Source organism: Schistocerca nitens, chromosome 2 (assembly GCF_023898315.1).
Source record: "Schistocerca nitens isolate TAMUIC-IGC-003100 chromosome 2, iqSchNite1.1, whole genome shotgun sequence".
Classification (NCBI taxonomy): Eukaryota; Metazoa; Arthropoda; class Insecta; order Orthoptera; family Acrididae; genus Schistocerca; species Schistocerca nitens.
The window spans coordinates 543661349-543685064 of NC_064615.1; the positions used below are offsets into that span (position 1 = coordinate 543661349).

General features: G+C 40.1%; 1 protein-coding gene across 1 annotated transcript; it reads right to left on the minus strand.

Moving 5' to 3' along the window:
* Positions 1 to 1243: 1243 nt before the first annotated feature.
* LOC126236558 (uncharacterized) lies at positions 1244 to 20232 on the minus strand. The gene is made up of 3 exons (XM_049945970.1): positions 20177 to 20232; positions 17289 to 17513; positions 1244 to 1644 (listed from the first exon to the last, which is right to left on the minus strand). The coding sequence occupies exons 1-3, from the start codon at positions 20202 to 20204 to the stop codon at positions 1583 to 1585; spliced, it is 315 nt and encodes a 104-aa protein (XP_049801927.1). The 5' UTR covers positions 20205 to 20232; the 3' UTR covers positions 1244 to 1582.
* Between the last annotated feature and the right edge of the window lie 3484 nt (positions 20233 to 23716).

Below are 23716 nucleotides of genomic sequence, written 5' to 3' on the forward strand. Positions count from 1 at the left end.
ATTGTTGGTTGGTCCTTGGGCCATCCCTAGTTTGGGTTGCCATTGGATTATTTAACTCCAACTATTGGTTGCCTGTCTCACCTCACCTTATGTTTGATCTGCCTTCTCAGGCCGACCCTTGAAACCCTTCTGAGCACCATTTGTTCTCTTTGTTTTAGATTGTGATTTTAATTTTGGTTTGAAGTATTGTGCTTGGTCTTTGGCTGTGTATTAATTCAATTCTTTTTTAAATTTTACATAAAGACCATAATCCTTCTTAAATTAAAATTCTGAAGATTGATTTTATTTTCTTCCTTAAAATTTTTTCTATTTGAAATTGTTTGTAATCCAGGCCTTAAGCCATTAGTTGTTCGATGTGTTATGTGCAGACTTCCACCGAGGATTTACGTAAACACCTTTTAATAAGGCATTCAGCCATGTGTATTCTTTAAAGGAAAATTTTTTATATGAAGGAAGGGGTTAATTTAAAATTGTTTTTCTGACTTGTTGTTCAGGGCTTTAGCCATTGTTTCAAATTTGTTTCTGGCCTTCAGCCATGCAATAATTTAATATTTCTTTAATTAGGCATTCAGCCATTCAGTTGTAAATTTAAAAAGGAAATTATTAATGTGTTTTAATTATAGTTGTCCTTACGACGTATAGTGTAGGCCTTCAGCAGCTAACTGTTTTCCATTGCATGTTTCTTTTTAAAAAGTTTTACCTTCTGTTTTTGATTGCTTTTGATTTCTATGCCAGGCCTTTAGCCGTTCTTTTTTTTGTGTGTGGTTTTGGGCCTTCTGCCCCGAAAGCATCTCAAGTTTTCTTTAATTACGCTTTCAGCCGTATTGTCTAATTGTGATCTGTTAAAGCAATGCATAACTAGGTGGTTCTTAGAATAATAAAGTTGTGTGTTTGACTGTGCAACTCACAGTAACTGTTTATGGCCCCACCCACAATCATAGTCTTGTCCTGTGTACTCTCTGAGTACCTACCAACCAGGTTTCAGTACTCTGTGTTGCAAATATTTCACGCATTATCCAGGAAAGATAAGGCCAAGTCACTGTCTCAGTCATAATTCTCTGCTGTAGGCACCGGGGTCCTCGATTCAGCCAATGTGTTAAGGTCGGAACTGGGTATTGGGATGGTACGAGGTTTGCATGAATGGATGAACTGCATTTTGTTTGTTTAATACACTGTCATAGTTCGCCAGTATTTGTGTGAAGCTACAGGTAAGGAAATGTATTCTACGATTGAAATATAACAGTTGACGACATGAAACTACAGTTTATTGTGTCAGATTACAACTATTACAAGGCCAACAGAAAGACAAAAAACAGGCAAAACCACGTTTTTAAATACTAAATTTTGCAGTCAGTTCTAAATGTATAGCTGATCTATTGCCATCGGAAACTATCATAAAGGAGGTTTAGTTGATTCCACTGGTTTTTGTTGTTAGAAAAAGAGGTAAGTTCTGACGCTGTTGGAATTTCTGGCGTTCTCTGGAAATTGTAGATGTCTTCAGTAAGCAGTCCAGCCATCTGGTCTTCACTCAATCACAGACTAGTTAGCTCCTGCAGGATGAGCCGACAGACTTGAAATGCTTCTAGTTCTTGGGACAGTCTGACAGGGTTGGTTTACATAGACTCTTTGGTTTCACCACGTAAACTACAACAAACAGAAGGAAATATGTTTTAATAGAGTTAGAAATCATTAATAGAATTATATGATATTTCATATTTACTATTGGTAACACAGTGATAAGGCAACGCATATCTTGTATGGCATGAAAAAGAAATACATTCCCATGCTTCTTGACAGAGCATAGGGGAACGATGCGGGAGACCTGCACCACCGTACTAGGCAAGGTCATAATGGAGGTGGCTTGCCGTTGCCTTCCTTCGAACGTAACAGGGATGAATGATGATGATGAAGACGACACAATAACCCCCAGTCACCTCAGGGCATGTGAAAATTCCTGACCCCGCCGGGAAGCGAGCCTGGTATCCTGTGCTCTGGAAACGAGAACCGCGAGACCACGAGCTGCGGATATACAAGGCGTGTTTTTTAAGTAAGTACCGTTTGAAATTAAAAAATGACGTGGTAATATATCTCAATAATTATATTTTTACATGAAACCCTGTACCTTAATCTACTTTTCTACATAATTTCCGTCAATAGCGAGGCACTTGTCATAACGTTGTACCAGTTTTTGAAAACCCTCCTCAGAGAAGTCTGCCGCCTGACTTTTTAACTACTGCATCACCACTGTTTTGACTTCGTCATGGTCTTGAAGACCGCCCAGGTGTTTCTTCAAGCGCAGGAACAGATGGTAGTCACTGGGCACCAGATTGGGGCCTTGCAGAGGATGATCTAGAGTTTCCCATCGAAAAGATGTGATGTTATCTTTGGTCTGATTCGCCACATGCGGACAGACATTGTCTTTCAGCAAAATGATACCGTTGCTGAACTTGCCACGTCTTTTGTTCTGAACTGAACGGCGCAGATTGTGGAATGTCTTACAGTAAGCTGCTGCACTGATTTTCGCATTATGGGGCAGAAATTCCACAAGAAATACTCCTTTTCTGTTCCAGAAACCTGTGCACATTATTTTCCAGGCAGAAATTGTTTGCTTAAACTTCACTTTTCTGGGTGAATCTGAATGCCGCCATTCCATGGACTGTTGCTTTGATTCTGGTGAGATGTAGGCCACCCAAATTTCATCACCCATAATAATTTGGCTTAAGAAATCATCACCATCGTTGTGGTACCGCTCAAGAAAAGTCAATGTACTGTCTAAACGTTTGGTTTTGTGTACATCTGTCAACATTTTCGGTACAAACGTGCGCGCAGTTTTCGGTAATTAAAGTGCTCATTCACAATGGCATACAAAACACTACAAGAAACATTAGGAACGTCATCCCGCAAGGAGGAAATCGTAAAGCGTCTGTTTTCTCTCACCTTATTGTCCACTTTCTGCACCAAACTTCCATTAACGACCGAAGGACGCCCACTCTGTTGAAACTTCCTGGCAGATTAAAACTGTGTGCCGGACCAAGACTCGAACTCGGGACCTTTGCCTTTCGCGGGCAAGGGCTCTACCGACTGAGCTACCCAAGCACGACTCACGCCCCGTCCTCACAGCTTTAATTCCGCCAGTACCTCGTCTCCTACATTCCAAACTTGCCCGCGAAAGGCAAAGGTCCCGAGTTCGAGTCTCGGTCCGGCACACAGTTTTAATCTGCCAGGAAGTTTCATATCAGCGCACACTCCGCTGTAGAGTGAAAATTTCATTCTAGCCCACTCTGTTGTTCATCATGCACATTTGTGCGGCCATCTTTAAATGCTCTCACCCACTTTCTTACCATTCAATCACTCATAAATTTTTCTCTGTAAACTCACAGATCTCAAGATGAATATCGATCGCTTTTAGGCCTTAAGCAATAAGAAATATTATAACAGCCCGTACTTCACAGTCAGCGGGACTGACGATTATCGGAGGCATCTTAAACACTCAGTACACAACGTAAACAAGGAAGAATCAGACTGTAATGGCGTCGGTGCGTAGACAACAGATGTAGGTACCCAGTGCGCATGCGCAGCATGCCGACCGCAGCGCTGGGTCCGCGTTGTGGCAAAACGTTACTTACTTATAAAACGTGCCTCGTACACTGCATGGATTTCATTTTCTGCGTTGTAGAAAGATTATGTTATGACCGCATAACACTATGAATGTGGGAGATGCGAGACAGATGCACTACAGAGAATGTCTTTTCCATATGTACCAGTGATAGGTCTTTGGGATCTCGTATTGATTTACCACCTCCCCAGAACAGTAAGTACCTAACTCGTTCACGCGTTTTGAACAGGCTTTCCTTCAATGGATTGGGAAGTACCTTGTTTGCTCTGGACCCTAATATTTATGAAGACATGTGTTAATAGGCCGTGACTGTAGTTACGAGTACCGTGATGGTGGTGCAAGCGTCGTAACTGCTGCCAAGCGCCGTGTTAGCGGCTTCCTATCCTTACCGCAGCCTGAGACAGAATAGGAAACGCGTCGCCCTGTGTTCCGAGGAACGAAAAAAATGGCTCTGAGCACTATGGGACTTAACTGCTGTGGTCATTAGTCCCCTAGAACTTAGAACTACTTAAACCTAACTAACCTAAGGACATCACACACATCCATGCCCGAGGCAGGATTCGAACCTGCGACCGTAGCGGTCTCGCAGTTCCAGACTGCACCGCCTAGAACCGCACGGCCACTCCGGCTGGCTACTGTAAGGTCACCGCCTCTTTCCGATGGCGGACACGGAAAGCCAAGTATTAAATAGTTTCTGTTGTAGAATGCTTTGACACAAATGATTATGAAGCCAGATTGTTTATATTCTTACGACTGCCTGGGCTTTTAAGTACACAATGTCGAAGGAGACACACACAGGACTAATTTTTCTTCCTAAATTATGTCTACAGGTGACTCTGAAGTCCATTAGAAGGTTGTACCTACATTCTTTTGCTTACACAAAACCGTTAAGTCGTATTAACCACGCGCTGAAGAAACAATTTCTGATTAAATGGAAATCTCATCTAGTACTTCGACTGCGCTATTTTCCACTCCTTCTAACTCGATATTTTGGTCTGACACAATTAATGTGCTGTTACCAAGTTCTGGTTTCAGGCTTCACTGGCTCCCTAATACTCCCCCGAGGGCTTCTGCTATTTGTAAGTGCCTCAGATTCTGGATAATTTTTGCAATGCTTCTACGGTTGTTTACTAATATGGTGCATCATCGTCTGTATTAAGCACTTAGTACACTGGAGATCTCTGTTGCTGCTATTTCTGTGTGTGTGTGTGTGTGCATGAATTTAATCACAAGATGATCTATCGTACTAGGTGGCGTCCGGTACATTTGCTTAGCATTGTACAGTTCACCTAGTTACTCGTTTTGTACGTCAGTTGGTTGCTATGTTTTGAACTTTTCCAGTCTTGTAACCTCTTCCATTTAGTAAAAACGTATAACGAGTATTACAAAATTGTTGAGGCTTTCGTGGTCACTTGTTGACAAACTGCCTATTGGCATCTGTCTCGGGGTCCTCGGCCGACGTTCATCTGATGATTTTACTGACGACTACCTAAGATCCATAAGAACAACGTTCCACTAACACCGATTATTAGCGCTCCTGGCTCACCGACGTATATACTGGCAAATGACTTGGCCTCTCTGCTCCAGCCGCATGTGGGGAAGACCGACACATACATAAAGGACTCAGGGGATTTCATTGAGAAGCTGAATAAACTGAAACTTGCACCAAACGACATCCTGGTCAGCTTTGATATTGTTTGTCTGTTTACGAAAGTTCCACTCAGTGACGCTCTGGAGCACATCAGTTCCATTTTCCCACAAGACATCACAAAGCTCTTCCATGCTTGTCTCACAACGAGCTGTTTCACGTGGTACGGCAATTTCTACGAACAGCTGGAAGGCGTCGCCATGGGTAGTCCTCTTAGTTCAGTGGTGGCCAACTTCTTCGTGGAACATTTCGAAGCACAGGCACTGGACTTGGCGACTTGCAAACCTAAGGTGTGATACAGACACGTCGATGGTACTTTCGCTGTGTGGAGCCATGGTGAAGAACAACTCGGTGACTTCCTAAGACGCTTGAACAGCCTCCATCCCAACATAAAATTTACCATCGAAGTAGAAAAGGACAAAAAACTGCCATTTCTAGATGTGCTGCTCAGAAGGGATGGCCAAAATCTGGGACACAACGTGTATCGAAAACCGACACACACGGACCGACACCTGCACAAACTATCAAACCACCACCCGAGCCAGAAAACAGGAATGATTAATACGCTCGTAACGCGAGCAGGACGAATATGTGAGCCGCAGCACCACAGTCGCGAAATGCAACACCTGGAAAGTGTTCTGAGGAGCAATGGTACTCCAAAAGTTATATTACAAGTGTTACAGAGCGAAACACGCGGCGATGTAAGGAATCAGAAAAAGAAATGTCGGGTACGGCCTTTCTGCCATACAATCCCAGAGTGACGGACAGAATCGGCCGTATATTGCGCAAACACGACGTAAAGACGATTTTCAAACTGACAAGGAAAATGAAAGAGTGTCTTAGATCGGCAAAGGAGAAAGAGGATCCACTTGCAATGTCGGGAATACACCGTATACCACGCACATGCGGAAAAGTTTATGTCGGAATGACTAGACGCTCAATCAACACCAGGATCAAAGAACATAAGCGACATTGCAGGTTGGGGCAGGTGGAGAAATCGGCCGTGGCAGAGCACGCACTGAGTGCGACCGACCACGTAATAAAATTCGCCGACACGGAAGTTCTGGCTGTAGAGAAGCAACAGTCTGGAACCGCGCGACCGTTGCGGTCGCAGGTTCGAATCCTGCCTCGGGCATGGATGTGTGTGTTGTCCTTAGGTTAGTTAGGTTAAAGTAGTTCTAAGGTCTAGGGGACTGATGACCTCAGAAGTTAAGTCCCATAGTGCTCAGAACCATTTTTATTTATTTATTTATTTATTTATTTATTTTTTTTGTAGAGAAGCGCTGTCACACGCGCTTGTTCAGAGAAGCTGTAGAAATACAAAAACACGCGAACAGTTTCAACAAGAAAGAGGAAAGCCTTAAGGTAAACGGATCCTGGTTTCCCGTACTGCAGCGAACGACCGTCGCAGGTAGCAAGAGGAGAGCCGCACCGGAAATGACAGAAGAGAAGCCCTCGGACGTCGGTGCGACAGGTAGATATAGTCTGCGGCTGCGATCTCGGCTCCAGTTCACCACCGGCAATGGAGGGTGAAGCTTTGACAATGCCAGCCACTCGTGCTGGCGAAACCTCAGTAAAATCATTGGACGAACGTCGGCCGAAGATCCTGATACAGAAGCCAATAGGCAGCTTGTCAATATAAATACTTACATGTATTTGCCGTTTAAATGGGAGTTAAGGGTAACCACTTTCCCTTGATGGTTTGATGTGGCTAATTTTTTCACATTAACTTTGGAACCCTTCACAAAAATTTTTTGTCATCAGTCTTCTAACTGGTTTGATGCGGCCCGTGCTACCTGTTCATCTCAGAATAGCAATTGCAACCTAGGTCCCCAATTATTGGCTGGATGTATTCCAATCTCTGTCTTACTCTACAGTTTTTGCCCACTACAGCTCCCTCTGGTAACATGGAAGTCATTCCGTCATGTCTTAACAGATGTCCTATCATCCTGCCCCTTCTCCTTATCACTGTTTTCCACATGTTCTTTCCTCTCCGATGCTCCGCAGAACCTCCTCATCCCTTATCAGTCCACCTGCTTTTCAACATTCCTCTGTAGCACCACATCTCAACTGCTTCGGTTCTAAGAATAAATAACAGCCAACCAGTTGCGAAAGATAAAGTAATCTTTACCTAGGTTTCAATAGTTATAAAACTATCTTCTTCAGAAGATGGCCTGGAGACAATGAACATCATTAGTATCTTAAAGGTATGAAACGTGAGTCAAGAATAAAATGTAACATATATTAGGAGAGTCTTGTATTATAGCATTTGAGAAGAACTGCTGATACTTACAGTGTTAAATTGACATGGAGTATTATATCTTAGTCGTTTTTACAACCATCTACGTAACTCAGTTAATATATATAAAACATAGCCCTGAGTACAGGGTTAGTCAGACACACAAATAGGAACATAGTGGCTAAAGAGCGTACGGCCGACTGAGTAAAATCGGCCGGCGTAGTAGCGCTGCAGCCAGGGCAGGTGTCGCTCAAGTCGCGACCTATGTGCCGAATGGCGTACTGAAATAACATGTAAAATATCAAATTAAATGCATCCTTGGAGTACCAAAAATAATGGTGATCAATTACCACTCCCGTTATGACATTGTGGGAGTTATAGGAGCAATATCATAGAGACGATCATCACAAAGACATGTGGCGCTTCCGCCGTGAATAACATGCAGTGGCCTGTACGGCCAGAATATAAAAGTTGTATTATCATAATAGTGAAGCGCATAAGTAGTATATAAGTCAGAAAAATTGTAAGAAAAACAGTGATGGCTCTTAAATTATAATTACGAAACCTGGGTGACAGTCCAGTTAATACACATTTAAGAAAAGAGAAAATTTACATGAGGGCCAATGTAGTGGCAACCATACATCGTGAGATAGACACATTATATAACTGGTAGTGAGCTAGAGGAGTAGAAAGTGCATTATAGCTTTCTGAGGAAACAGACTACCGAGGTTACTAGCGATAATGTTATATATTAAACAGTACGGGTTTAAAGCCTTCAAAAAATTGTCTACAGGCGAGGTTCAACTGATCATTCAGTATTTTGCCGTCTTTAAGCTCTAGATGTTTGAAAATAAATAACTGTTCCCACAGATCTAGTCTACGTCCTTTGGCTTGTCTGTGTAGGATAACCGTGTCTTCTAATTGTTTAGGCGTATGGCCGGCGATCAAGAGGTGCTCAGCAAAAGTAGAGTTGCGAATATTCGTTCCTTTTTTACCTAATAAATGTTCTTTATATCGTGTTTTCACGGCTCTGCCTGTTTGACCAATGTAGTATGAGGGGCAGTTGTTACAGGTTAGTTTGTAAACACCTGAATTAGAAAACCAATCCCTGGCGATCTCTATTGACTGTACAAGATTTCTTTTTAAACTGTTACCTGTAGAGAAAGAGACGTTACAGTTATATTTTTTATTTAGAAGACGTTTGATCCTATAAGATATGTTACCTAAGAAGGGGATGGAAATAAATTTTTTAGTTTCTAGGACATCTGTGGGGAGGTTATTTCTCAAGGTCGAGCAATTTTTGGAAATTTTCTTATTGAGCAGGTAATCGATCATATTCGGGTTGTACCCATTATTGACCGCAATAGTTTTAATGACATTCAATTCCTTTTTTTGGGCCTCAGGCGATAAAGGAGTGGTTACCATTCGATGAATGGCGGAATGAAAAAATGCCAGTTTATGAGCTTTTGGATGAGTTGAGTCAGCAGGAATGATATTATCTGAAAAAGTTTCTTTACGGAAGATATTGAAATGGAAGGTGTTATCTTGTATAAAAATTGTTAAATCTAGAAAATTTAGTTCGCGTTTATCATTTTGAACCTCTTTAGTGAAGGAAATTTTTTCATGAAAACCGTTGAAAGTGTTAAAGAGATGCTCTAGCTCAAGATCAGTGCCATCAAAAGCAATGAAAATGTCGTCAACATAACGTGCATAATAGCGGATTTTTTGGCGTAATTCTGAATTGGAATTGAAGAACGTTGTTTCAAGGGCGTTGATGAAAATTTCTGCTAGAATACCGGCAAGGGGGCTACCCATTGCTAGACCATCCGGTTGTATATACATTTTCCCATTAAATGTGAAATAATTGTATTTTAAAACGACCCTAAGCAAACTAATGAGTTCCGCAATCTGTGTTTCACTTAATTTTTTATGCTTTAGAAGATTCTCTTTAATAAGGTCTATGGTTTCATCCACCGGAACATTTGTGTAAAGACTGACGATGTCAAAGGACACCAGTCTAGTGTCAGATGTACAATGTACCGGCTGAATATTGTTAATTAATTCCTTACTGTTTTTTATAGAAAAATTATTTTCAAATATGAAAGCATCTTTAATTTTATAATGAAGGCGTCTTGCAAGTGTATGATGTGGACTGCCTATACCATTCACTATGGGGCGGATAGGGTGGTTTCGTTTATGCAGTTTAAACTGGCTTCTCAGTACGGGTGGTTTCGGGTTCATATTTATAAGCTCTTTCTTTTGAAACTTATTAAACAGGCTAACGGAATTAGTTAAAGTACGCCGGATTTCATCCTGCAGCTCAGCAGTAGGATCTACAGTAACCTCGGTGATATCGTTTTCCTCAAAAAACTTTACAGTCTTTTCTATGTATTCATTTTTATACGACACGACAGTAGTGTTCCCTTTGTCACTCTTAGTGATTAAGGCCTCGTGCTCTCTAAGTTTGTGATTAATGCTTTTTACAATACTATATTCATCTGATTGCACATTAGGGGATAATTTAATTTCTTTTTCTATTATGTTGTTACATTCGTAGGCACATTTGACTTGCTCTGTTTTCTCTAATTTCAGATCTTTGTAACTTTCAAATTGATCACTTATGGAATAGTATTAATGAATGGCTCTTTAATCGTAAAGAAATAATCAAAGCTAGACATGAAAAAAAGCTTTTGAAATTTAGTAACAGGACCACAAGTGAAAGTGCTAATATAGCAGACAATAGTGTTAAGCGCCTATTTTATGATAGAGTATTAAATAAAACCAATATTTCTTTTACGCAGGCCGAAAATGACTTGTTGCGTAAAGGCCTTAAATATAATTTGCCTACTAAACTCGATAAACATCATGTTGTTTGTAATCTTATTGTAGATCTAAAAATCGGTTTAGAATCTCTGAAATTAGAGAAAACAGAGCAAGTCAAATGTGCCTACGAATGTAACAACATAATAGAAAAAGAAATTAAATTATCCCCTAATGTGCAATCAGATGAATATAGTATTGTAAAAAGCATTAATCACAAACTTAGAGAGCACGAGGCCTTAATCACTAAGAGTGACAAAGGGAACACTACTGTCGTGTCGTATAAAAATGAATACATAGAAAAGACTGTAAAGTTTTTTGAGGAAAACGATATCACCGAGGTTACTGTAGATCCTACTGCTGAGCTGCAGGATGAAATCCGGCGTACTTTAACTAATTCCGTTAGCCTGTTTAATAAGTTTCAAAAGAAAGAGCTTATAAATATGAACCCGAAACCACCCGTACTGAGAAGCCCGTTTAAACTGCATAAACGAAACCACCCTATCCGCCCCATAGTGAATGGTATAGGCAGTCCACATCATACACTTGCAAGACGCCTTCATTATAAAATTAAAGATGCTTTCATATTTGAAAATAATTTTTCTATAAAAAACAGTAAGGAATTAATTAACAATACTCAGCCGGTACATTGTACATCTGACACTAGACTGGTGTCCTTTGACATCGTCAGTCTTTACACAAATGTTCCGGTGGATGAAACCATAGACCTTATTAAAGAGAATCTTCTAAAGCATAAAAAATTAAGTGAAACACAGATTGCGGAACTCATTAGTTTGCTTAGGGTCGTTTTAAAATACAATTATTTCACATTTAATGGGAAAATGTATATACAACCGGATGGTCTAGCAATGGGTAGCCCCCTTGCCGGTATTCTAGCAGAAATTTTCATCAACGCCCTTGAAACAACGTTCTTCAATTCCAATTCAGAATTACGCCAAAAAATCCGCTATTATGCACGTTATGTTGACGACATTTTCATTGCTTTTGATGGCACTGATCTTGAGCTAGAGCATCTCTTTAACACTTTCAACGGTTTTCATGAAAAAATTTCCTTCACTAAAGAGGTTCAAAATGATAAACGCGAACTAAATTTTCTAGATTTAACAATTTTTATACAAGATAACACCTTCCATTTCAATATCTTCCGTAAAGAAACTTTTTCAGATAATATCATTCCTGCTGACTCAACTCATCCAAAAGCTCATAAACTGGCATTTTTTCATTCCGCCATTCATCGAATGGTAACCACTCCTTTATCGCCTGAGGCCCAAAAAAAGGAATTGAATGTCATTAAAACTATTGCGGTCAATAATGGGTACAACCCGAATATGATCGATTACCTGCTCAATAAGAAAATTTCCAAAAATTGCTCGACCTTGAGAAATAACCTCCCCACAGATGTCCTAGAAACTAAAAAATTTATTTCCATCCCCTTCTTAGGTAACATATCTTATAGGATCAAACGTCTTCTAAATAAAAAATATAACTGTAACGTCTCTTTCTCTACAGGTAACAGTTTAAAAAGAAATCTTGTACAGTCAATAGAGATCGCCAGGGATTGGTTTTCTAATTCAGGTGTTTACAAACTAACCTGTAACAACTGCCCCTCATACTACATTGGTCAAACAGGCAGAGCCGTGAAAACACGATATAAAGAACATTTATTAGGTAAAAAAGGAACGAATATTCGCAACTCTACTTTTGCTGAGCACCTCTTGATCGCCGGCCATACGCCTAAACAATTAGAAGACACGGTTATCCTACACAGACAAGCCAAAGGACGTAGACTAGATCTGTGGGAACAGTTATTTATTTTCAAACATCTAGAGCTTAAAGACGGCAAAATACTGAATGATCAGTTGAACCTCGCCTGTAGACAATTTTTTGAAGGCTTTAAACCCGTACTGTTTAATATATAACATTATCGCTAGTAACCTCGGTAGTCTGTTTCCTCAGAAAGCTATAATGCACTTTCTACTCCTCTAGCTCACTACCAGTTATATAATGTGTCTATCTCACGATGTATGGTTGCCACTACATTGGCCCTCATGTAAATTTTCTCTTTTCTTAAATGTGTATTAACTGGACTGTCACCCAGGTTTCGTAATTATAATTTAAGAGCCATCACTGTTTTTCTTACAATTTTTCTGACTTATATACTACTTATGCGCTTCACTATTATGATAATACAACTTTTATATTCTGGCCGTACAGGCCACTGCATGTTATTCACGGCGGAAGCGCCACATGTCTTTGTGATGATCGTCTCTATGATATTGCTCCTATAACTCCCACAATGTCATAACGGGAGTGGTAATTGATCACCATTATTTTTGGTACTCCAAGGATGCATTTAATTTGATATTTTACATGTTATTTCAGTACGCCATTCGGCACATAGGTCGCGACTTGAGCGACACCTGCCCTGGCTGCAGCGCTACTACGCCGGCCGATTTTACTCAGTCGGCCGTACGCTCTTTAGCCACTATGTTCTTATTTGTGTGTCTGACTAACCCTGTACTCAGGGCTATGTTTTATATATATTAACTGAGTTACGTAGATGGTTGTAAAAACGACTAAGATATAATACTCCATGTCAATTTAACACTGTAAGTATCAGCAGTTCTTCTCAAATGCTATAATGCAAGACTCTCCTAATATATGTTACATTTTATTCTTGACTCACGTTTCATACCTTTAAGATACTAATGATGTTCATTGTCTCCAGGCCATCTTCTGAAGAAGATAGTTTTATAACTATTGAAACCTAGGTAAAGATTACTTTATCTTTCGCAACTGGTTGGCTGTTATTTATTCTTATGACGTGGAACTGTTGCTGTAGCGCAGCTATGTTTAAAATACTGCTTCGGTTCTCTTCTGTTCCGGTTTTCCCACAGTCCATGTTTCACTACCATACTATGCTGTACTCCAGACGTATATTCTCAGTAATTTCTTCCTCAAATTAATGCCGATATTTGATGCTAGTAGACTTCTCTTGGCCAGGAAAGACCTTTTTGGCATTACTGGTCTGCTTTTGATGTCCTTGTTCCGTTCGTCATTGGTAATTTTACTGCCTAGGTGGCAGAATTCCTTAATTTCATCTACTTCTTGACCATCAATCCTGATGTTTAGTTTCTCGCTGTTCTCATTTCTAACTACTTCTCATTACTTTCGTCTTCCTTCGATTTACTCTCAATCCATACTCTGTATGGATTCCATTCAGCACATCATGTAATTCTTCATCACTTTCACTCAAGGTAGTAATGTCATCAGCGAATATTTTCATTGATATCCTTTCACCTTGAATTTTAATACCACTCCTGAACGTTTCTTTCATTTCCATCATTGCTTCCTCGATGTACAGATTGAATAGCACGGCGAAAGTCTACAACCTTTTTAATACGAGCACTTCGCTCTTGGTCGTCCACACTTATTACTCCTTCTTGGCTGTTGTTCATATTGTATATGACCCGTCTCTCCCTGTAGCTTACCCTTACTTTTTCAAAATGTCGAACATTTTGCATCACTTTACACTCTCGAACGCTTTTTACAGGTCGACAAATCCTATGAATGTATCTTGATTTTTCTTTGGTCTTGCTTCCATTAGTAACCGCAACGTCAGATTTGCCTCTCTCGTGCCTTTATCTTTCCTAAAGCCAAACTGATAGTCATCTAGCGCATCATCAATTTTCTTAATCTTTTTGTATATTTTTCTGTACATTCTTGTAAGCAACCTGTATGCATAAGCTGTTAAGTTGAAATTCCGATCATTCTCACAATGTCAGCTCTTTCCGTCTTCGGAACTGTGTGGATGACGTTTTCCCGATAGTCAGATGGCATGTCGCCAGACTCATACATTCTACACACCAACGTGAATAACCGTTTTGTTACCACTTTCCTCTTATGATTTTAGTAAATCTGATGGAATCTTATATGTCCCTTCTGCCTTATTTGATCCTGAGTCCTCAAAAGCTCTTTAAATTCTGATTATAATACTGGATCCCCTATCTCTTCTAAATCGACTCATGTCTCTTTTTTCTGTCACATCAGACAGAACTTCCCCTCAATGAGGGTTTGAATGTATTCTTACCAGCTATCCGCTTTCTCCTCTGCATTTAATAGTGGAATTCCTGTTGCACTCTTAATGTTATTTCCCTTGATTTTAATGTCACCGAAGGTTGTTTTGACTTTCCTGTATGCTGAGTCTCTGATTCCAACAATAATTTCTGTTTCGGTGTCCAAACATTATTCCTGCAGCCATTTCGTCCTAGCTTCCCTGCACTTCCTATTTATTTCATTCCTCAGCGACTGGTATTTCTCTATTCCTGAGTTTCCCTGAACATTTTTGTACCTCCTCCTTTCATCGATTAATTGAAGTGTTTCTTGTGTTATCCATGGTTTCTTCGCAGTTACTTTCTTTGTACCCATGTTTTCCTTCTCAACTTCTGTGATGGCCCATTTTAGTGATGTTCATTCCTCTTCAATTGTACTGCCTATTGATCTATTCCTTATTGCGGTATCTATAGCCGTAGAGAACTTTAACCGTATCTCGTCATTCCTTAGTACTTCTTTGCGTATTTATTGAACTTCAGCCTACTCTTCATTACTACCATATTGTGATCTGAATCTATATCTGCTCCTGGGTACACCTTAGAATCCAATATCTCATTTCGGAATCTCTGTCTGACCATTATGTGGTCTAACTGAAATCTTGGCGTATCACCCGGCCTTTTCCAAGTATACCTCCTCCTCTTGTGATTCTTGAAGAGAGTATTCGCTATTACTCATACCAGCTGAAACTTGTTACAGAACTCAATTAGTCTTTCTCCTCTCTCACTGCTTGTCCCAAGCCCATATTCTCCTGTAACCTTTTCTCCTACTCCTTCTCCTGCAACTGCATTCCAGTCCCCCATTATCATTAGATTTTCATCCCCCTTTACGTACTCTATTACCCTAGCCATACCGTCATACACTTTCTCTTTCATCTTCAGCTTGCGACGTCGGTATGTATACCTGAACTATCGTTGTCGGTGCTGGCTTGCTCTTGATTCTGATAAGAACAACCCTGTCACTGAACTGTTCACAGTATCATACTCTGTGCCCTACCTTCTTGTTCATAACTAATCCCAGTCCCTTTGCACCATTTTCTTTTGCCTACACTCATCTGACCAGAAACCCTTGTCTCCCTTCCATTTCACTTAAATAACCCCTACTATATCTGAGTTGAGCATCTGCATTTCCATTTTCAGATTTTCTAGCTTCCCTACCACGTTTAAGATCCTGACGTTACACGCCCCGACTCGTAGAACGCTATCCTTTCGTTGATTATTCAATCTTTTTCTCATGGTAACTTCCCGTTGCTAGTCCCATCCGAATGATGGACTGTTCCGGAATCTTTTGCCAATGGAGAGATCATCATGACACTTCTTCAATTACGGGCTACATATCACACGCTATGTGTCTTTAATGCCGTGATTTCCATTGTATTTTACATGCTCATGCCGTTGGTCATTGCTGATTCTTCCATCTTTATGGGCAGTTTCCCACCCCTAGGACAAAAGAGTGTCCTGAACCTATATCTGCTCCTCCGCCTTCTTTGGCAAGGCCGTTGGCAGATTGATGGTGACTTCTTATGCTAGAAGAGATGGGCCAACAAGGGTGATTGTTAATCAAAATTGAAGTAATGTCTAGATTCGAACGCGTGACCGAAGACTTCTTGATAAGAAATCAAAAATGCTACCGCTACACCACCCTTGACTCACAATGTATTGCCACTTATACCACGTGAACATTGTCGAACTCGCTCTCCAAGGCCTGCTGTGGTGGAATGCTTCTATGCTCCCTCTACCCTCCTTAAATTGCCAAGCCTACGATGTTTTGTTGTAAGTTGCGTTATGGCCTTCTGTGTTTATTGTTGACATGTGTTACAGATAAGTGTTGGAGTCGCCTAGACCGCGCCTCGTGAACTACGTACTTGTTTTCTTCAGCACGATGCCGTAAAGCTCAAAATGTGTCTCACGAATGTGTCATTTTTAACTTTTTAATTGTTAGTCGGTCTATGTCAGTGATACAGATCAAGAAATAAACTAAAAAGACGACCATTTTACATTAGCCAGTGATCACAGTTATTTTATCGAACAAGAGTATCATTCAGAGGAAGAACTTTAGGAAAGTTGTGATGGGGATCTATCTGTTTCTTCAATGAAATACTTAAAATGTCTGTTACAATCGAATGTGTTCTGAGTGGTGATAAAAATGTAGTTCCCAGCAATGTATATCAATTTGGTAGACTTACTTTACGTATCAATCGGTTGGAATTTTTATGCGCAAACCCTGGAATTTAGTTTTATTTGGAAATTTATTTGCTACAGAGATTGTATAATTTCCAGAATGTAATATGGTTCAAATGACGCTAAGCACTATAGACTTAACATCTGAAGTCATCAGTCCCCTAAACTCACAACTACTTAAACCAACTAACCTAAGGACATCACACACATCCATGCCCAAGGCAGGATTCGAACCTGTGACCGTTGCAGCAGCGCGGTCCGGGACTGAAGCACCTAGAACCGCTCGGCCACAACAGCCAGATTAGAATGTAAAATTCAGTAGTCCCACAGTCTATTTATGTGTACTATTTAAACGAAGCACACACAAGTATGTGCTTTTGTTTGATAAATAGTAAAATGTTGCAGGGTTTGTTTAGTGCAATAAAATAAACTAGAAGCATTTAAACAACACATAAATAACTGTAAAAATAAATGTTATATAGCATAAAAATTTCAAATGATTTTTGCCTTAAATCTCGGTTTAATCCTAGGGGTCCCAGAGACCCCACCTCGTGGTATACGTTACAGAAAAGTCTTCTCGGGAGTTAAGGGTTAGCAGTCTGTGGTTATCTTGTCAATACTGTACAGAAAATCGTGTTATTTAAAGTAACGTACCCTTCGGTAGCAGGTGGTAGCAAGAATATAGCTTCAGTGAATTAGCATACAAGTAGAACTTGTTGTCTGCCTGGACACATATGGTATCCTCGTCTTCTTCCGCGTACGACGCCGCCACCAATGTTCTCACAGCCGGGTTGGTGGCGGACGGCTGTTCCTGACCCTGGCTGGCGGCAGTGGTCGACTCTTCTGGTTGTCCGTGCACCACCGCAACTGCGACCAGTGCTGTAGAAAACAATGAACAGCTTGTAACTTTGTCCACTGCCTGTTAGCGCCACTTCACTATCTAGCACTCTGATACTGCTGTCTGGTACTGTGACTCAGGCAGGTGCTAGCTTTACAATACTGAGATGCAGTGCAACTCTGCTGACTCGTGCCACAACTCTGCCACTTGATAATGTATCGTGCTATGTTGACTGGTAGTCCCCTATGTACATGAAATCCAATGTAACTGATATAATGGAAACTGTAGCAGGAGAATACCGCACATTTGTGACATTTGCGTAGTATATTTTAAGACATACTGTACCACTACAAGAGACTGTTTTCGGTATCTAATTGCAAATATAACTCAACATATCGCTCTTAATGGAAAAAAACGACAGTTGGAATGATAATTTCAAGGGTACGACAGGGAAGTGTATTATGAACAGCTTGTGAAAAACATTTACGTTGTACTTTTTTCTCTGCAACTGCCAACATACTGGAAGCCTGTTGTCACTAACGGTGAATAGAGAACACCACGTCCTTTATATATGACTCACAAATGCAGATCGAATGTAATAGAACCCGATGCCTCATGCATTTTTCAGCTACTTCCTTTCATAAGTTTATAACCAATTTTTTTGTAACTGTATGTATTTATGAATATTGTCAGTAATTAGATTTTATCAAAATGTAATATGTACCGGATGAATACATAAGAAATAATTACGCAGATCGTTGCAGTAAATACGCTGGCAGTGTCAAGGAAATTATGCTGAACTAACACAAGGAATATATTTGATAGAAAAATAACATCGTTGGCGCGATAACATGCAGTCCTAGAAGATAGCTGAGATGAGGAGCGAAGCATCTGTGGTGTGGTACAGACGTATATGTCGGCGCACAAATGCCAGACAGAGATTGTTATGGATGTTGAAAATTAAAGAAGACTGCTCTGTGCATAAATTTTATTCAAGCTGCTAACTAATCAAGAAGAGCGTACTGTCCGTAGTGAATTTCTTAATAAGGATTACATCGTACAACAAACAGCTTATCGCAAAGTAAGATTCAGCCAGTATTTTCGTAGCTCTGTTATAGGCATGCAAGCGTAATAGTTGCTTTTTGGGAGACTGGTCAAAGAAAACTTAAAAAACCCAGCTCGTTAACCATCAACAGCGTACTACCCTCACACAATAACTTCCCCAGAAAGGCATGACTACAACAAATAGTAAAAAGAAAAGATTCATTTAAAGTTACAACTGATTTTCAATAAAATAATCATTTTAATAAAAAGCTGTAGCATCTGCAGTTACTGCACAACTACGGAATTGCAGACAAACAGTTCAAACTAGAAGTGATTTAAGTGTAACTCATATTTCGGTGATATAAGTATGCTGGCTATTTTACGATTTTATGTTGTGTTCTGTAAATGACATTACCTGCATACGTCTACGAAACGTTAGTTTTGAAAAGTAATTGTTGGCATGAATGACAGTTTCTGCGGCATCATCTGCAAAGTAACCGGTAAAGAATAATAGCCTGTTCTAGTCAGATTAAACATATTTTCAAACAGACAGCACAGTGATGAGTTACGTAATACAGTATATTTTCTATGGAGTGTTGCTTGTCGTTGCACAATTATAATTAACATTATTGCATGCCAGATTAAAGGCTTCAGTGTGCATGTTACACTTGTTTTCTACATCGAGGCTCGGGCAATGGGATTTTATTTATTTGCCGCATTATCTTTGTTGTCCAGTATTTGTGTGATTAGCTGTTTACCAAATGTAACTATTACCCGTTTTGGAGCTGGCGACCTTCCTATTCTGCAATCTGAAGTCATCCAGACAACATTGGCATATCCAGTTACTGCTACCTACAGTAAAACTTTATTTATTTCCATTCTTTTACATTTATGTTATTGTTGCATACAGTCAACACTGGTGTGGTAACGATTAGCTCGTAACTCTCTACACTTTATCAGCATTGATATTCGGAACAGATGCCTTGTTTCCATTTACTATGGAACAGTGGGTACATATGTCACATTACAATATGAAGATTATTTATGCTGCTATACAGCAACAAAATAATGTGGTCTCATTTGTTTACTCATTAGTTTATTGCATTCTGTGGAAGATTCGAGATACCAAACAGCTTAAATAGACTTTTATGTGTTTCACAGTAGTGAAGATAAACAAGTTTTGTGTCCATCTATACCTATCTTGTGTTGTCCTTTTCGATTTCCAAGCCTGTAAAATGTGTTATAGACTCTTTCCCGTTATTTTCGACTTCACGTGGCACTACTAACCTTCCGTTTACTGCTCGCTACCAATCCTAGTTAGCTACTCATAGGTACATATGTGACAACACTGGTAATTGTTCGAGTCATACTCTCAGAGGACTGAATTTGTTAATGTCGACAACACGAACACTTTTCGTCGAGAATCTACGCGCTGGCACTGCTCAAGATCGCAAACAAATGGAAAATTTTTCCTAGAACCATGTTGATAAACAAAGCTGCTCCCCTTTTCTATTACGTCGCCAATGGTGGTAGTGAACAATTCTTCGCAGAGTGTAAAAATAGACTTTCAAGCTAACTACAACCTCAGAAATTATATAAAAAGAGGGCAAGAAAAAAAGTTAATCGTGAATGAAAATTTATAAACTCTGCCAATACTTACCAGCAACAAACAACAGAGCAGCCTTCATTATACTCGCTAAGAAATACTACTGCTCTCTGTCTTACATTTTCATTTATGTATGTTTAAACTACCGATGACATCATCGAATGTTATCGTACCGTTCCCGTTCTCTCTTTCCGTTCCATGAACTGTAGCTGCAGTAACAAACAACAGATTGACTTTCCTTGTACTTGGAAACCTGTATTATCGTTAGCTCTGTCACATTTATTATCAACGCTGTTTCGGCAACCGTTGTCAAAAAGTCGGGTTATCATACAGCACCGTTCATTTTTTTCTCATTCGGTGTTATTGTAATAGAGCCGAGGAAACGGAAAGACGTTTGTCCACGTAAGTTACCGGCCACGACTCGCCAATACAGTTGAGCTGATATGTCACACACTTTTAAAGGGTAGTACTTGTTAAATATACAGTGAGAAGCGAAAGTGCTAGTAAAGAAGTAAGTTCCTACAAATAGACGCTTTTTTTAAAATTAGTACGACTCGATTTAGGCACAGGCTCGAAATGAAGATTCTTTTTCTATCAAAAAAGCCTCTGATAATCTAATAAAGCAGTACGGCTCAAATCCTGAAGCAAGGAGATGCAGACATGCCACTGATCATTTATACTACTCACTGTGCAATCTAAACAGTTTTACTCTTTGATATATGTATACCGAGCTGGTCCCCACTTCTCGGCCGGCCGGGAACTACAGTCGGCGCTACAGTCTGGAACCACGCGACTGCTACGGTCGCAGGTTCGAATCCTGCCTCGGGCATGGATGTGTATGATGTCCTTAGGTTAGTTAGGTTTAATTAGTTCTAAGTTCTAGGCGACTGATGACCTTAGAAGTTAAGTCCCATAGTGCTCAGAGCCATTTGAACCATTTTTGAACCCACTTCTCGCCTGAGTTAACACGACTAGCAGACATCTGAAAAACGTACGCACTATTTCATTCATTAATGTACCAGTATTTCACATTTGCAGTGGCTTACCTCGCACTTGTGTTAATCTGTGATTTTAAGGAGAAAATCACTTACATCTGTTGCCAAGTCATATGTATTCCCAAAATTTTATTACTTTGTGTTAATTACTTTTGGTGTTGCGATTATTCTCCGTCAGTGTATATTAAAGGCTAGCCCAATAATATATCACTGTCTTGTATATATCTTGGAAGAGTGCGGATTTTGTTATTCGCTTATAATCAGGTCTTTCCCGCTCCATTCATGGACGGAGCGTAGGCAGATGATTGCACGTATGTATCTGTGCCAGGATTCATGAGCTTAATTTTATATTCGTAGTGTCTACGACGATACATAAAGAGATGAAAGATTTTCTCAGATTCTCTTCTAGCAGGGCGTAGGAATGACTAGGTTTCCATGGAATATCTGGCGCCCTAGTCAATACATTTCCTAATCGATACTCGTCCTTGACGTTTAGGAATTCTATCACAATTTATGCCACCTTTTCTTTTATGTAGTGTATTCGTTAGACGTTGTCTGGTAGGACGACCTGTTTTGGATTAGGCAGGGTTGAGCAGTATTGTAGTATACACTGTACGAGGTTTCTATAAGAAGTCAATAGTGTACATCAGAACAATAAATCAAAGTCCATAACTTATCACGCCTGTAAATGAGCCAGTGTGACAGATATGCTTCAAATTCATACAGATTCCACCACTAAGATATTTATCTTACATCAACGGGTCATGTTATAAATCATAAAGTGTTTAGTCTAAAATTATGATTTGTCAATTGCATCCCCAAGGGGTTTCACAACACTTTTGTGAATAAGTGGCTGGCAAATATGGGGGCCTGTGCCCTTGCAGTACTACCATCACCTCTGGGCATGCTTCAGCGTCTGACAATGTGGCCGACGGCGGAGTGTTGTATGCCAGACACTAAGCAGACAGCTGTTTCAGCGCCTGGAGTGCGAAAAAAGTACAAACCTTTATAACAGGCCGAATTTAATATCAGCTGGTAATGAACTCATGTAACCACCCTATTGCAGTAAACACTTTGTTCAAAATAGATTTTGTGACATTTTTGACCTATAATGAAGTAGACAAGACCATAGTTGCTTACATAACTGGAAACAGCATTGCAACTAAAAAGATTGGTGACATGCTAGAGAACACTGAAGCGTTTCAGGTTTCTTTCAGTATCGTAAGGCAATCTTCATTTCACAGAAAGAAATGAGTTTGTTTCCTGAATCCTCTCGAATGTTTCAATTGGCATACTCGTTAGCGACACAAAGCCTTTAGAAATGCGGAAAATCTGGGCTCCCTGTCCAAGAGCCAGAAGAGACGTTTTCGTCCTCACCATGGAGCACTTATTGCACAGGTAAACATATAATCTGGAGGTGGGAATGAATGAGATAAAAAAATCCTATAATTTAACCTAACTTGTTGTGTTGCGTAGAATACGCTTAATACAACATTACCAGCCAACTTCATTCATTAGGTCATCAATACAGACAAATGCTTCAAATCAAACAAAGAGGTGTTATCCTGGCACCAACACCTATCTGCACAAATACAAAGGTCATGTTGCATCTGTTAAAAATCCATGGGCAATTCTACACCAAGTCACGGAACTAGCGAGATTCGTGAGTCTGTGGCTACGACTCTAGTCACCTCCACTCTCTCTCCCGCCAACTACAGCCCCGTCCCCTCCACGACACTATCGCTGACATAGCGATGCGCTACAGTCAGATATAAATAAGGGCTTAAATAAAGTGAGAGTCAACTGATCTTAACCCCGAAAATCTCTGAACCCTTTCAGGCAGACTCACTACAGTAACTAAGGGGATGAAGGATGTCACACACATATAACAGTCATTTGGATGACAACATCACACATATAGAAAAATTAAAAGTCCTAATACATACAAAAACTCTCTGTATATGTCTATCTAATAGATATTGGAACCCCTTTGCAGCATAATGGTAAAGACCATACCGTAGAACAGTAAAGAGTGGAGTTGCTGTGCTGTCCGGTGAATCATCAGTCACCACACATCTCCCTTAGCATTTGACTAGAAACTGTGGCTGTAGGGGCCCATGTATTCCAAATGAAAACATAATAAGAGTGTACTGTGTCTACTTTCGCCATCACAAACAACTCAACAATCAAGTGGTCTCACACCTTATTCAAGACCTTCCGGTGTTATTTCTCTTTCTTGGAAACATCAATGTACACACACCATGTTCTTCGGGTCACCTCCGGCACCTGTCTCCAAAGTCAATGAAAACTGTTTACGAAAAAGGAATTAATTCGTCTCACTAAGAGTATACATTCATAGCCAGCAAGGCAGCTGATATTCATGTTCATTTCCATCACGAAGCAGTCGATACGTTGCAGATGTGTTAGCTCAATCCAGATAACGTCCTTACTCACATAACCACAATTGATCTAGAGACAAAGCAGCAAAGCAAACTGCGGATTCACCCACAGCTGAAAAAAGTGATATCCAGCGATCATCTGGCAAGGTGATGCAGAGCCTTTTTCGGAACTGGGAGGCTGTGAATTACCCAATATATCA

Excerpts from the sequence above, each read along its gene's own strand:
- LOC126236558 (XM_049945970.1), bottom strand. The coding sequence starts at position 20,204 with ATGAAGGCTGCTCTGTTGTTTGTTGCTG. Across the intron at positions 17,514-20,176 it reads TGCTCTGTTGTTTGTTGCTG|CACTGGTCGCAGTTGCGGTG; the intron begins GTAAGTATTGGC and ends TGTTTTCTACAG. Across the intron at positions 1,645-17,288 it reads CTACCACCTGCTACCGAAGG|TTTACGTGGTGAAACCAAAG; the intron begins GTACGTTACTTT and ends TGTTTGTTGTAG.